The 15209-nt window shown below is 38.2% G+C and overlaps 1 protein-coding gene across 1 annotated transcript in view; it reads left to right on the top strand.

The window, feature by feature from the left end:
• KDM4D (lysine demethylase 4D) overlaps positions 1 to 11083 on the top strand; it is a 24897-nt gene extending 13814 nt beyond the window's left edge. The window contains 2 exon segments of the mRNA XM_023520258.1: positions 8638 to 9118; positions 9120 to 11083. Coding sequence (XP_023376026.1) covers positions 8960 to 9118; positions 9120 to 10535 — 1575 coding nt within the window. The 5' untranslated portion in view covers positions 8638 to 8959 and the 3' untranslated portion in view covers positions 10536 to 11083.
• Positions 11084 to 15209: the final 4126 nt, after the last annotated feature.

The following is a 15209-nucleotide window of genomic DNA, read 5'->3' as shown; positions in this document are numbered from 1 at the left end:
AAAAATCCTGTATTTAGATAGTACTTGTAGAGAATGAAGAGAAAATCTGTAGCCATGGAAAATAACAGAAATCTAATAAAAGAAATATTTAGAGAACAAAAAAAGAATTTGTGGAAATTTTGCTACAAAGTTTGGAATAACAAAAGAACAGAAAGATGGAAATAGGAGAACAAAGATAAAAGGAGAGAATCAGTCCAAGAGGTTTAATATCTAACTAATTCTATTTCCAGAGAGAGAAAACCGAAAATATAGTAGAAAGGAGTATATTAAAGAAATGATGAGAAAATTTCACAGCAACGAAGAACATGAGTTTCTGCATTGAAGGTCTATCAAAATAGTTGACAAAAAAGACTTACTGCTCATATCTTAAATAAATCTCAGAAAATAAGGTGCAAATGAATATCTTAAAAATGTTCAGAGAGTAAAAACAGGTTGTACATAATCGATCAGAAAACAGACTGCTTTTGGATTTCTGGAAGCTAGAATTCAGTGGAACAATGTCTTTAGAATCCTGAAAGAAAAGCCTGAGGGTAGAGCAAAGACACTTTTAGACATGCAAATTCTAGTAGATAGTTATATTTGTGACCAACCAATAACTTTAGAATTACCTTTTTATATTAGGGGAAATTCCCACATTGTAAGCCCTGCCTTGCCAGGATTGAAATCAGAACTCAATTATCCAACATCAGTTGCAGCAAAGACAGGCATGTGACCTAAGCCCTTTCAATCAAATTCAAAGACCTCAATTTGAAGAAATGTGAGGAAGTCGATTTTGCGTAATATCTATTCCTAGAGGAGGGTGGTGAGAGACAGCTTTCAGAGACAGCAGTGGCTGTTTATAATATGCTGTTTATATTCAACACTTCCTACCATGTATCTTTCTCCTCTATATCTACACTCTTAGATGTTTCTAAATAGGAAGCACACACCAAATATTGGCATTCGAGACACACAGGGTATAGGAAAAGTCACCTTTAAAAAATATATATTTTCCATGCATCATATGAAGATGGGAATGTTGAAGCGTGTGGGGCAGAAACGTGGATATCTTGGAGAGAGAAGCAAGCACATCTCATGGAAGGGATTTATTGCTTTAGACAAGTATACATTAGAGGTGAAAACTGTCAAGTTAAACATTCTGGAGAGCTCCCACCTCAACAGTTTGTATTAAGAACCCAACAAATGGCCCAGGCAAATAGTGCTCAAAGAGTGTAGAGGACAGAATGCTTACCAAGGTCTGTGGTTGGTAGGGAGGATGCCTCAGGTAGATTTGTCTAGAAGGCAGTGGTTATAACTTATAAAAGGGAAGAGAAATGAAGGAGGAAAAGCATAAAGTCATGGAAAATGACTAGAAATATTTGACTAGAGCCAAGAGTTTGTATAAGGAACTATTGAGGGATATAGTTGAGAAAACAAAGAGATAAAGATAGTTTAAACACAATCATTTACTTCACTTCCCCCCAGACTCCACTAAAGTGATAAGAACAGGAATTTTTGTTTTAAGGAATAATTCACAAAGAGAGAAACAGTAAAGGAGATAAGATAGTAGCAAAGTTTGAAAACTGGTGGGCAAGTAAAAACTGATTTACCAAACACTGAAAAGTTGAATCCTAAATTGTCAGTGAGGAAAGCCAAGAAGCAACACAATTCTCTCTACAGAACTTAGGATCTCATGGTACAGTATAGCTCTGGATGTGGCACTTAAAATGAGGATAAGGAGGATTCGTTGAACTAAGAGATCAAAGCCTTTGATCCCCTCCCTTCCTTTGGGTAGCAGGGTAAACTGCTCCTCTCACCCTGACAGAAGACAGCTTCATTTTCTAGAGAGATGAAAAAGATTGTCTATGGACTGAGAATTTCCAGGAACCATTGAGAATGTGGTTGTCATAGGGGAAACAAGTTGATTTAGTGAACTTCACAAGTTGGATATTGGAAATTTCAGGACATTTTTTCCATGAGGTGGAGAAACCAGGCCTGTCCCCTCCAAGAGGAAGATTGGAAGATACTGCCTGTTCTCTCTAGGAGGAAGATTAGAAGATCCTCCGTTGAAGATGACCTGCCCTAAACATGCCCACATCAAAGGTTCACCCAGGAAGCAGCCCAGCCAGATCACCATGCTGGGAAGCACAATCGATAAGCCTTTCTACTCACCCTGAGCTTCTAATCAGGTTTTTGTGCTATACTCTTACATTTCAGCCAACTATTAAGGATCACCAGACATTTGAGGAAAGACTTCAACCTGAAAGATAGAGACCAAACCAAAACAAACCAAAAAAAAAAAAAAGTAAGTAAAAAGAAATTTCAGAGAAACAGACCATGCAGGGTGGGGGGAAAAAAACCTCCAAAAGCCATTAACATTTCAGTATTTTCAGAGAGATAGAAGAAATGCACCCATAAATAAGAACAGGATAAGAAAGAGGAGGGAGAAAAGGAAGCTACATACACATAAAAATCTAAGGGAACAGAAATGACTTGTTAGAAATTACAAATTTGATAGGAAGAATGAAAAAGACAATAGTAGGTTTGGAAAATAAAGATGAGGAAAATTTTCAGAAGATGGAGCATAGTGATAAAGGGATAGAAAATTGGGAGAAGAAAAGATACAAAAATTAGAGGTCCAATATCCAAATAACAGGAGTTAACGTACAAAGCAAAAAAGTATAGGAAGCCATCAAAGAAGTACCTGTAAAGTTACCCTAAAACTAAAGAACCTGAATTTTGAGACTGAAAAAATGTAAGGATGCTGGGACAAATAAATGCTTTTTATAAACTAAAAGGGAAGTAGAAAGAGAAAACACAACAAAGGTCATATATAAAGTACTAGGAATCAGATTTACATTTTCCATCATTTCCTCTCATACCCACAAGATAGTGAGGAATAATAGTAAAGTTAATAAAACAAACAAAAACTCAGTTAGAATTAAAGGTATATTTAAAATAAGAATTAAAGGTACAATTAACATATAAAAAGAAAAAAAACTATGACAATATTTATCTGCCTCTGGAAGGTGAAGTAACCGTCTAAACATAAAAGCCAGGACAGATATTACAAAGGAAAGGATAGACTCAATGACATAAAACATTGAAAACAAAAGTTAAATAAAATGTAAGTTAAATGGCAAACTAGGAAAAAACAATGAACATATCTAAAAAGGGTTTAGTATGTAAAATAGTCATATGAAAAATATGTAAATTTTCTTCCCCCTTTAAATTATTTTTTAAATTTTTCTTTTATTTTTTAAATTTTTCTTTTAATTGGTTGGGAAAAATACTAGAACCCTGTTAAAGAAAAGTGTCAAAGGATATGAAACAATACATATGATGAAATCCAGATGCCTAATATTCATGAGAGAAAAAAATCAATCTTAGTGATAATCCAAGAAATGTTAATTAAAACTTGAGCTACACTCTTTCACTTACCAAATTGGTAAAGGTTTTTTTTTTTTTCCTAAAGTAAAGTTACTAATGATGAGGATGTAAAATGATACTCATATTCTTCTAGGAAAATTTTGGCAATATATGTAAGGATCTTAGAATATTTAAATTCTACAATATAGTAATTTCACTCCTAAATATCTAACCTAAGGAATTTAATTCATTCAACCAATATTTTATTGGATATGCTGTTTTAGGTACAGAAATATAGGGTAAATACTTATAAGTGATTAGTAATAAATGTGAAAAAGTGAAAGCAAAGTAACTGTCCAATAACAGGGAAGTTTAGTCACTTATCTCTATATAATAAAATTTATTTAACCATCAAAAAATTTATTTAACCATCAAATATTATGGTTATAAATTATTTTCAGTGAATGTTAAGTAGAATTTCTAACTTGAGAAAAATTTATCGAACATAGCATTTAGATATTGACTGTCAGCAGAAACAATGGCTAATATCTGAGACATTTTGACAGCAATTACCATTTGAAATAATAGATTTGAAATATTCATGCAACAAGAAAGACAAAAAGGTTATCCTGCTGCCCTGAAATTGGTAAACAATGTGGACAATAAGCAATCTGGACAATGGCTACAGTGAAAGGGACTATTAAATTAAATTTACTTTGCTTCTCACCTTCTCTGTCTTAAAACACACACACACATACCAGGGAAGCTTGGAGGAATTACTTTTAAGAGACATAAAAGAAAAGCTTCTTAATTTCCAGAAATCCATCAAGTTTAAGAAACCAGGTATTTTTTAATCATTGTGATAAGAGGAAAATACTTTTCTTCAATTGTCAGAACTGTCAGATTTCCTTAGATGAAGAATTTCTGTGTTACTGTGGATACTATGGATAAAGATAAAATGGAAGAGTATCTGAAGTGCAAAGGTATTTTTCTCAACTGGTACCTGTGGCTTCAATTGAAAGAAGCACAAAGGCAGTCTCACAGTAAAAGCAACCATTTGAGACTCATAGAAAAGTGACCCATTTGTCTAGAATACTGAAGGAACGATCACTGTCATTGTGCCTGGCCAATTCTGAGCAATATGTTTTGAGCACAGAGTTACATTTACTAAATCAGAATATTTCTTTTTAATGCTTACTATCTGAAGAATAATACATATACATATATATTATTTATTATATATATGTGGTGGCCCTGCCTTATTCTTCCTAGAATTCTTAGAAATGTAGAAAGGATGTAATTTAGTTTTTAAAACAAATACGAAGTGCTGAACTCAAAGTTTATTTGTATATTAATAATTCAGTAAGAAATGAGTGCTTGGTAGGTAGAGTGAAGGGGGTCAAATATGTGGTGACAGAAAGAAATCTAACTATGGGAGGTGAACACACAGTGTAAATATATGTCTTACTGTTAAAATGTACAACTGAAACTTACTGGATTTCGTTAACCAATGTCACCATAAAAATTAATTAATTTAAAAAATAAAAATAAAAAAAAAATTAAATTGACAGGTCTGAGACAAAAAAAAAAGAAAGAAAGAAAGAAAGAAATGAGTGCTTGTGTGATGTTCATAGTCAGCATTTTATTATTTCTTAGGAGAAAGGCCCTTAGCATGGTATATAAGTTTCTCATATTTAACTCTCCTTCAAAATTGTTCCACTTTTCTTTTTTCATTTCTTTAGATCAAGTTTTTAGATAGAAAGAATGAAATATTTGGTTATGTATTCCAAAATACATATGAAGAATTTGTAGTAAAATTATTGTAGAAGAACTTTAAAGATTAAAAATTAGGGTGAAATGGGGAGACTGTCGTATGATACAGGTAATCCTGGCACTTGTAGATCCTCAGGGTCTAGCTTAGGTGGTGACAGTTCTTAGTAGAAGAGGAAGGTAAGCTGGATCCTTGGAATCTTAGTAAGGAAGGTAAGGAGAGCACAGGAAGCCTCTCTGGGGTGTATAGACGTCCTTGGGGTCTCACACAGGCTATCATGGGATCCTTTGACAGTTACCAACTATATGTCTGGGAAGAAGGAGATGTAATAGTCTAGGGAGGAAAGGACTGCCACCCTTCAAGTCTGAAACCATATTTTAAAAATATAAACAATTTTTAAGCTCAAACAGCTTCCTCCACAGCTAGAACAGAGTTACTGTGACTAGAAGAATTGCTAAGAAGACAGCATATAACCCAAAGACAAAGGAATGGCAGATGATATGGAAGGGTTCATGTCGGGCTCCCTAGTAAAAGAAAAATTACCTAGACTCACCAGTCAGGAGGCACAAACATGCCTACTGCTACCTTAAGTTGGTGCATGAAACCAGAGGAAACTTCTTAGAGATTTTGACTCCACTTAGAGTCACCTTACAAAATTATTGGAAATTTCTGAGGTACTGGTTCTGGATAAATTGCCTGGAAGTTTGCCAGAAACCAAAGACAAATCACCCCACAGTCTCCCCAATAAGACCACAAAATATAAGCTTGCCTGCCACTGCTCAAAATAATAGACCTCCCCCTACCCGCCCTCCGCCACCCCCCTATCTTCCTTGGTCTCCTAGAGTCTCGGTGCCAGAGATCCATTCAGACAAGAGAAAGCTAGGGCTGGGGACTACAATTTGGCTTCTTTGACAAAACATAAATCCTTTTTCCTTTGTGCCTGGGTCCTGGGGCAAAAAGAGCCAAGGAAAAGCTTGATCTCTGTAACCACTGGCCTGTGGCTTTTATAAGTATATTAAACCAATGTTTACTGCTATCCCAAATGCTAATGGCAGGGGCCCTCTGAGTGAGCAGTGCAGTTCTCGTCACCTCTGCCCTAGTTGCATCCTCATGCACTAAGGAATCTGCAGAGGGTGGGATAAAGAGAATTGGTACGCTGATAACAAGGAAATTAGGCTATTTACTAGAACAAGGAAGGGTGGTTCAATTGGAAGAGATAGCTGATTGGATTCAGTTGTGATTGGACTAGGGCTAATGGGATTAGGGTGGGACTAGAATTTTTGAAGAGATATATATGGGTTCTGATTATCAGTGCAAGTTTCATTTGGAGATGTTTTCTTGAGGGAAAATCATCTCTCTTTTTATCTAAAACAAAACTATCATTGGAGACCTTACTGAGAAGGTGATATTTGATGTGAAACTTGAAGAAGGTAAGAGTTGCCTGTGTGCAAAGACCATCAGGCAGGAGAGTCCCAGGCTTTTTTGAGATACAGACAAGAATATGGTTGGAACTGAGAGAACAGGGGTGGAAGAGGCAAAGTAACAAGGTAATGGGCCAGATCATATAGAGAATTTAAGGACATTTGAAAGATTCTAAGTAGGATGGGGTAGATGTGCCCAAAGTTTGAGGAGAGGGGAAGGTGAAATAGAATGTTCGAAGAGTGGAAAAACTTAGAAATTAAGAACATAAGTGGATTAGCAAACAGTATTAAAGGACTGATACTTGAGATTGTGTTAATGAAATAGTTTTGATGCATCTTTTTTTCTAATATTAATGAGAATGTTTCTTTTGACTATTAAGAATGATATTTGCTATTTATTTTTTACATTGAAACTCTGTACCTTATAGGAATTTTTTTTAGTGTTTTACAAGTAAAGAATTTTAAAATGAATTGATGTTGAATTTCATCAAATGCTTTTTGGTAACTATATGATATTTTTCATTTCCTTCATTAATATTCTGAATTATATCATTAGATTTTCTGTTGTTGAATCATCCCTGCATTCCTGGTATACATCCTATTTGGTTATGATGTATTATTCTTTTAATATATTGGCATATTTGATTTGATAATATTCTATATAGCAAGCTTTCACCTATACTTATAAGTAAAGATAGCCTATAACATTATTTTATGTTGCCCTGTTCCGATTTTGTTATCAGAAATAAGAATACATTCATCTGAGTAGCTCTCCAACTTTCTATACTCAGAAAGAATTTGCATGATAAGAGTTTCTTAAAAATTTGCTAGATTCACCTATAAAATGATGTGACTAATGGGTTTTTAGGAGTCATACTTTGAACAAGATTTGTACTGGGGTATTCAGGCTTTCTAGCTTTTCTTGCATCTGTTTTGGATATATACTCTCTCTAGAAAATTGTTCTCTTTTGAAAATTTTGATGTCAGATTACTATGGTCCTCTTTTGAGATTAAAAAATTCTTATTATCTTACTAGCTTTGTGCACTATTTAATTTCTAGTATTGTTTATTTCTATCTTTTTTCCATGATGGGTTATGCCCAGATTTGTTGCTTTTATTAATATCTTTAAAGAACATTTTTGGTCATCATCTCTCTGTTTTTTATGTATTATCTTCTATTAATTTTGTCTATTCTTTGTTATTTATTTACTCTTCCTCTTCCTCCTTCTATTTTCTAGCTTCTTTAGTTGAATGTTTAGTTCATTTATTTTTAATCATTCTTTCTTTTCCTTTTAATACAGTGAAATATGTCCCTTACTCTTCTTTAATGCTTTTCACCCTAAACTCTATTTTTTAAATAAACATACAGAAATTTGTGAACGTCATCATAACTTCATGAATTATCCATTAACTATTCTGATGGCCGTAAAACCAGCACCTAGGTTCAGAGAACAATCTTTCTCTTTCCCGAAGGTAACCACTATTCTGACTTCTAACACAGATTACTTTGCTTCCTTTTAATCTTTCTGTAAGTGTAATCATGGAATAGGTATTATTTCGAGTGCAGATAATTTAGCTCAGTATTATGTTTATAAAATTATTTCTATATTTCCATCTAGTTTTTGTTCATCCTCATTGCTGTACTATATTGTGTTGTATGAATACACCACAATATATTTACCCATTCTACTGTTGGCAGACATTTGGGTTGTTTCCAGTATGTGGCTACTAGAAATAATGTTGTTATGAGCATTCTTGAACGTGACTTTCAGTGCACAGCTGTACACATTTCTTAGGCGTGTGTTAACAGTTGGATCATAGCACTTGCATATGCTCTCTTTTACACGTGCATATGCTCAATTTTAGTAGATACCGTCCAAATAGTTTTCCAGAGTGAATGTAATGATTTCCATTCTTTCTACTATGGTATGAAAATTCCAACGGTTCCACATCCACACCATCTCTTGTACTGTCAGCCTTGTAAAATTTTAGCCTCTCTGTGAATGCAATAATATTCTATGGTGGTATTTTATTCGTTGTTCCCTAATAACTTTTTCTAAACATTAATTTTCAATCTTTCTGTATTCTTTCTTTTAGGTTCTGAAGAAACTGCATTTGAGAGACCTACCCCAGGACTGGGTAATTCAATAGACCTCAAGAGGACAGAGCCAGGTACCAACTGAGGAAATCACAGAGTTGCAGCTTCAGCCACCATCACTCCTGGACAAAGCTTCTGCCCAGAGTGGAGTCCACTGGTGACTTAGCAGGCCTATGAAACATTATATTCTCATTTGCATTAAAGTCCACTGATGGGTTCCTGCTGACTCATAGATATTCAAACTCATTTTTGAAGAGTAGCTTTTTCTAGCATCTTCAGCTATCCAAAACGCACATAAAATCGTGGGAGTTTGTTGCTTAAATGGAAGCTATGAAGTCTAAGGCCACCTGTGCCCAGAACCCAAGTTGTAATATAATGATATTTTATCCAACCAAAGAAGAGTTTAATGATTTCGATAAATATATTGCTTACATAGAATCCCAAGGTGCCCACCGAGCTGGCCTGGCTAAAATAATCCCACCCCAAGGGATGGAAAGCCAGACAGACCTATAATGATATCAATGATATCTTAATACCCACTCCCCTCCAGCAGGTGGCCTCTGGCCGGGCAGGTGTGTTCATTCAATACCACAAAAAGAAGAGTGCCATGACGGTGGGGGAGTATCGCCGCTTGGCAGACGGTGGGAAATATCGGACTCCACCACACAAGGATTTTCAGGATTTGGAACGAAAATATTGGAAAACCCGCCTGTATGATTCACCGATATATGGCGCGGACATCAGCGGCTCTTTATTTGATGCAAACACTAAACAATGGAACCTCGGACACCTCGGAACCATTCAGGACCTGCTGGAGCAGGAGTGCGGAGTTGTCATCGAAGGCGTCAACACACCCTACCTGTACTTTGGCATGTGGAAGACCACCTTCGCTTGGCACACGGAGGACATGGACCTTTACAGCATCAACTACCTGCACTTCGGGGAGCCCAAAACTTGGTACGCGGTGCCTCCGGAACACGGCCAGCGCCTGGAACACCTGGCCAAGGAGCTTTTCCCGGGCAGTTCGCGGGGCTGCGAGGCCTTCCTGCGGCACAAGGTGGCTCTCATCTCGCCCACTGTCCTCAAGGAGAACGGGATCCCCTTCAGCCGGATCACTCAGGAGGCTGGCGAGTTCATGGTGACGTTTCCCTACGGCTACCACGCTGGCTTCAACCACGGCTTCAACTGCGCGGAGGCCATCAATTTCGCCACCCCGCGGTGGATCGACTATGGCAAAGTGGCCTCTCAGTGCAGCTGCGGGGAGGCCAGGGTCAGCTTCTCCATGGACGCCTTCGTGCGCATCTTGCAGCCCGAGCGCTACGAGCTGTGGAAACGCGGGCAGGACCGAGCCGTCGTGGACCACGTGGAGCCCACGGCGCCGGGCAGCCGAGAGCTGAGCGCCTGGAGGGAAGGACGTGCGCCCGGGAGAGCCGCGCTGGGCCTGAGGCACCTCCCGCCTCGCCGGGCCCCGCGCACGGCTCGGCCGGTGGCCGCTGGCAGTGGACCCCGCCGCTGCACCCCGGTGCGCCAGAAGTCCCCGCGTCCCTCGCCGGCCCGGGTTTCTGCCTCTGCCTCCCAGTCCAGGGCTGCTGAGACCTGCAGCTCTCTGTTGCCCGACCCATCCCGGCCACCGACCCCCGGGCAGTCTGCAGCAGATCTCCAGCCAACTGGCAGATGTGGTCGTGGTCGTCGACCTCGGGAAAGGGGGAGTCAAGAGTCTGTTGTCCAGGCCCGGGCTAAGAGGCGCCTCTCAGTGGGTACAGCGCGCACAGCTCAGGATCCCGAGGCCCAGCCCCTGCCTGCTGATGAGCCCCACATGGACAGCCCTGCAGCTCTGAGCCCTGGGTCCCCGCATCCTGCAAAGGCTTCTGGGTGCTGATGTGCCCCTGTCCCCTAAGCCCAGTTCCCCACTGTTCTTGTGTGTGGAGACTCTTTGAGACTGGTCATAATTACATCTCAGAACCTTGGGCGAGTTTGTAGGTCACTGGTCTTGCATGAAAGTCCCGGTGTTGCCGCTGTATGGGCTGAGTCCGTGGTATGTACCAAGTTCACCATACTTTGTTCCTCCCAGAACCTCGAATGTCTTTGGACACTGCCTACTCCTGTGTTGCCAACTGAAGTTTCATCCACTGGACACTCCTGTGTGTCTGCAGACGAGGTTCTGCTGAGTTTGCCAGAGCATGATCTACCCACACCCCCATCCTCTGAGACAATGCTGTATTTGCTACGCTTCTGAAGAATCCTGGGCTTTGGTCCCCACCAAACTCCCTCCCTTTTCTCCTCCTCCTCCCCCTTCTCCTTTTGTGCAAAACTAGGCCTTTTTGACCGATTAGGTCAGTAGAATCTCAGAAAATAATTTATGATCTTTCTGAGTTATTAATGTATTTAAAATGTATTATCAACAGTACTCGTTCACAAATTTATTAAAGGCAACCAAAATGTTAATGTCTGACTTTATTTCTAATAGTATCCATTCAACCAATCGAAGGGTTGAGGTTATTGTTTTCTGCACTTTTCTTAATAACTATATCAAAACATTTTAACTAAAACTTCTTTTTATGGGCTGGTAAATTGTGTGGTATTGATGAATGAAGTTGAGGATGATAGTTGGTTTCTAGCTGGCTGGCAGGCTGGGGGGATGTGGTTTGCAACTATTATCATAAGGATGACTTGGCTGGGCGGTAGGACCTCGTTGCTAGGACAGATGAGCACACGTAGGACAAACGTGCCATCATCCAAATATCTTCTCTTTAAGTCTCCATGCTGTTTCAAGGCTGTATGTATACTTCATGTGCTTAATTCATTCTTCCCAAAAAACAAGTCCATAAATAAATGAACAAGATAATTTCAATTGGTTAGATATGCTGTGAAGAAACTAAAGGTGATGGGACCATAGAGTAGAATGGGCAAGGCTGGACTAGGTTCTGGTCATCGGGGAAATCATAGACGAGACCATTCCAAGACTCAACGGACGAGAGGTCCAGAGCTGATCTCCACCTAGAAGAAATAGCAAGTGTAATAGACCTAATGTGGAACCTGGTGCTTTTGTTTTTTTCAGGAGTAGAAAGGAAGCTCATTTGTGTCTGGGGCATAGAGATGAAGGAAGGAGAGAGTCAGGGTCCAGGATGTGTAAGACCTTGTGACTCATGTTAAGTATCTGAATTTTTCTCAATTTGAAATAAAGCATTGGAAATAGAAAACAGCACTTGACATGCTATAATTTACATATTTAAATAATCTGCTTAGTTCTGTGGACAATGTGGGGGCAGGAGTAGAAGATGTAATACAAGTTAGAATGGATGATTACTTAGGCTTAAGCATTAGCACTGAAAATGCACAGAAGTGGACAAACAATAAATTTTGGAAATTGAAAATTATAGTTTGATACAGAGGGAAACATTTCAAAGAAGCAAACCACCTTTCTCCCCCTTCCCCGCCCTCCCAGCTCTCCCACACTGAATTTTAGTAAGGCTCAGGAATTTGAAACAGCTATAAATCTGAAGGCAGGAGTGATGAAAAAGTAGTGACTGAAGTTCTATTGAGGAGCAGTTAAAACCCATGTCACACCCCCACCACCATGCAGCTAGACAAATTTATCTTTCTTAATGTAACAGGAGGTGGAAGTGTATTCTGTGGAAATTGAAGCTGAGAGTCTGAATTCAGGGACTCCGGGCACAGTGGAAGATGGGAGTGAGATGCCTGACTGAAAAGGAGATTAAGCCGAATATTGAGATGGTGGAACCACATGGTGGAAGCAGACTAGAATCACTTGGAAGGTAGCGGCCCTGGAGAGCAACTGGCCTCACAGTAGATCTTACATGAGCAAGAAATAAACTTTTATGTGATAAGTAACTGAGATTTTGAGGGTTTTTCCCACCTTCAATTTCGGTCTATTGTGGAAATGGCAGTGCAGAGAAATAAAGGAATTCCGAAAAGTCTCTCTGAAGACAATAGTCTTATCTCAGGTTCCTTTTTAAAAATTTAGAAACTGAAATTCTCCTTGTTATATATAGTTGAGAAATATAATCTCTTCCTTGGCAGATAGATACCCTTAAAGCCTAGGACAAAAAAAAAAAAAAAAAAAATGGGGGTTTTTGATAAGAAAAAATTTTTTTCCCAGGAAATATTGTTTCTATAGTACTCATATTTTCACTGTTACTTTCATACATTTTAAAATTTTATTTTGCCCAATAAGGTCGAGTAATGTTAAGAATACAGTTTAGCTGTACCAACAACTGGTTTCTAAATTTGTCTTGAAAGAACAAGGAACTGGAGGTGGTTGTGGGGGTGGTTCTTCAAGAAAATCTATTCAAAATTCTTTTACTTCATGTTGACACACTCAATTTGGACCACTCTTCTCAGCAAAAGATGCCCGTATCCAATTGTTTCTCCATGTCCAATAAGTTTTTGCTATGCTTGGTCTTTGAAAAGCAAGGAACGTTGATCACAAAAATATATAAAGGCAAGGGTAGACCACCTCTGTTCTCTCTGCTATGGTCCCTCCTAGGCCTCTCACTGCTTCTGAGAAATAATCATGTGTTTAGTGTATATTCTTCGAGTTTCCAGATGAAAGTCTTCACAGTCAAAAGTCACATGTCATGTGGTTTTATCAATTTATCCCCTCCACCATCTTTTTAAAGGGTCAATATTACAATTACAAGATCTAAAGACATTGTTACATACAGATCCTAGTCAGTCCAGCAAAGTCAACTAGGTCTGTGTAACTTTTTATTCATTCACCTGCTGATGGACAATAAGATTATTTTCAAATATTCGTTAATTCAAACAACACTTTACTGAATAGCTGCACATAGAAATAAAATTGCTGGGTTGTATTTACGTTCATTTTCAACTTTAATAGGAACAATCAGATTGGCCTCCAATTTCTATCTCCATTGGCAACGGGGGAGAGTTCTGGCTTTTCCTTATCTTGGGCTATTTTTTATATATTGTCAGACCTTTCATTTCTTCTCATCTAAATGGGTGAAAAAATAGTATCTTGTTGCATTTCCCTAGTTACTAGGGATCCTGCACATCTTTTCATATATTTATTGGCCATTTGGATTTCCTCCTTTATGAACTGCCTATCCTAAAGTTTTGCCCACTTTTTTGAGCTTGAGTTTTTTTTTTATTGATCTATGGAAGTTTTTTGATAATTCAGTGTCTATTTTATGTATGATGAAAAACTTCTCATAACCTGTAATTTAATTTTTTTATGTCATTGTATTAGTCAAGGCTCTCCAGAGAAACAGAATCATAGGATAGATACAAATATATATGAGGAGCTTTATCACAGGAATTAGTTCACATAGCTATGGAAACCAAGAATTCTCATGATCTGCCAGATCAGCGGTCTGTAGCCTGGAGAATCAGAAATATGGTGGTGTAATTCAGTTTGAGTCTGAAGGCTTGAGAATCTCGGGGTCAATGGTATAAGTCCAAGTTTCAGGCTGAAAGCCCAGGAACAAGAAATACCTATGTAAGATGTCCCAGGGTAGGCAAATAAGAAGGTGTTGGCTCAAGCAGAGAGTGAATTTGTTCTTCTTCTGCTCTTTTTGTTCTGAATGGCTTGGATGATCCTACCTGTATGGACGAAGTTATTTTACTTAATCTAGTGATGCAAATGCTAATCTCTTCCCCAGACACCCACACAGACATACTCAGAAATAATGCTTTACCAGCTATCTGAGCATCTCTTAGCCAAGTCAGATTCATACATACAATTCATCACATTTGTCACCACACTAGAATTGGTTAAGTAGATCAGACATTTCAATTTAACCAATTTTAAGCATTTTTTTAAGACTTTTTTTCACCCTGAGTTCGTAAAGACCTTCTTCAATATTTTCCCTAACAGTTTTAAAGTTATGTTTTGTATCTTCACTCTGTAATTCATCTCAAATATATGTAAGTATCACTTATTGAATAGTCCATTCCTCCCCACCAGTTTGGGGTGCTGCCTCTACTATATACAGATTCCCACATATAAGTATATTGTGTCTGATCCCTCTATTCTGTACATAGATGTATTTATCCATTGAAGCTCAAATATCACTTTGATAGGGGAGAAGTCACCCCTCTTTTTTCTCCTTTTAAAGAATCATCTTGGAGATTCTTATTTGAATACCTGACCACCATTTACTAGATCTGTCACCTCAAGCAAGTTGCTTAAAGTCTCCTTGACTCAGTTTCCTCATCTGAGAAATAGGGCTAATAGGATTTCCCTTATAGGGTCATTATGAGGATCGAATAAGTTATTCTATGCAGAATTCATTGAATGGTGTCTGGCATTTGATAGTTACCATATGTGTTAGCTACTTTTAATATTTTTACTATTAGAGGTAAAGAGAGACTTCTGTTCATCAAAAGATATGAAAAAGAGAGTGAAAAGGCAAATCAAAGAGTGGGAGACTGTACTACTCATATTCAGTCAAGAGCTAGTATCCAGAATATATAAAGGACTAGTACAAAGAGAGAAAGAGACAAACCAGCAGAAAAATGGACAAAAATACTTCATTAGGCATTTCACAAAGGAGCACATCCAATTGGCAGATAAACATGAAGAAATTAC

Source organism: Pteropus vampyrus, unplaced genomic scaffold, assembly GCF_000151845.1.
Source record: "Pteropus vampyrus isolate Shadow unplaced genomic scaffold, Pvam_2.0 Scaffold254, whole genome shotgun sequence".
In the NCBI taxonomy this organism is placed as follows: Eukaryota; Metazoa; Chordata; class Mammalia; order Chiroptera; family Pteropodidae; genus Pteropus; species Pteropus vampyrus.
The sequence above is the reverse complement of the archived record's forward strand: the minus strand, read 5'-3'. Positions and strand labels throughout refer to the sequence as shown.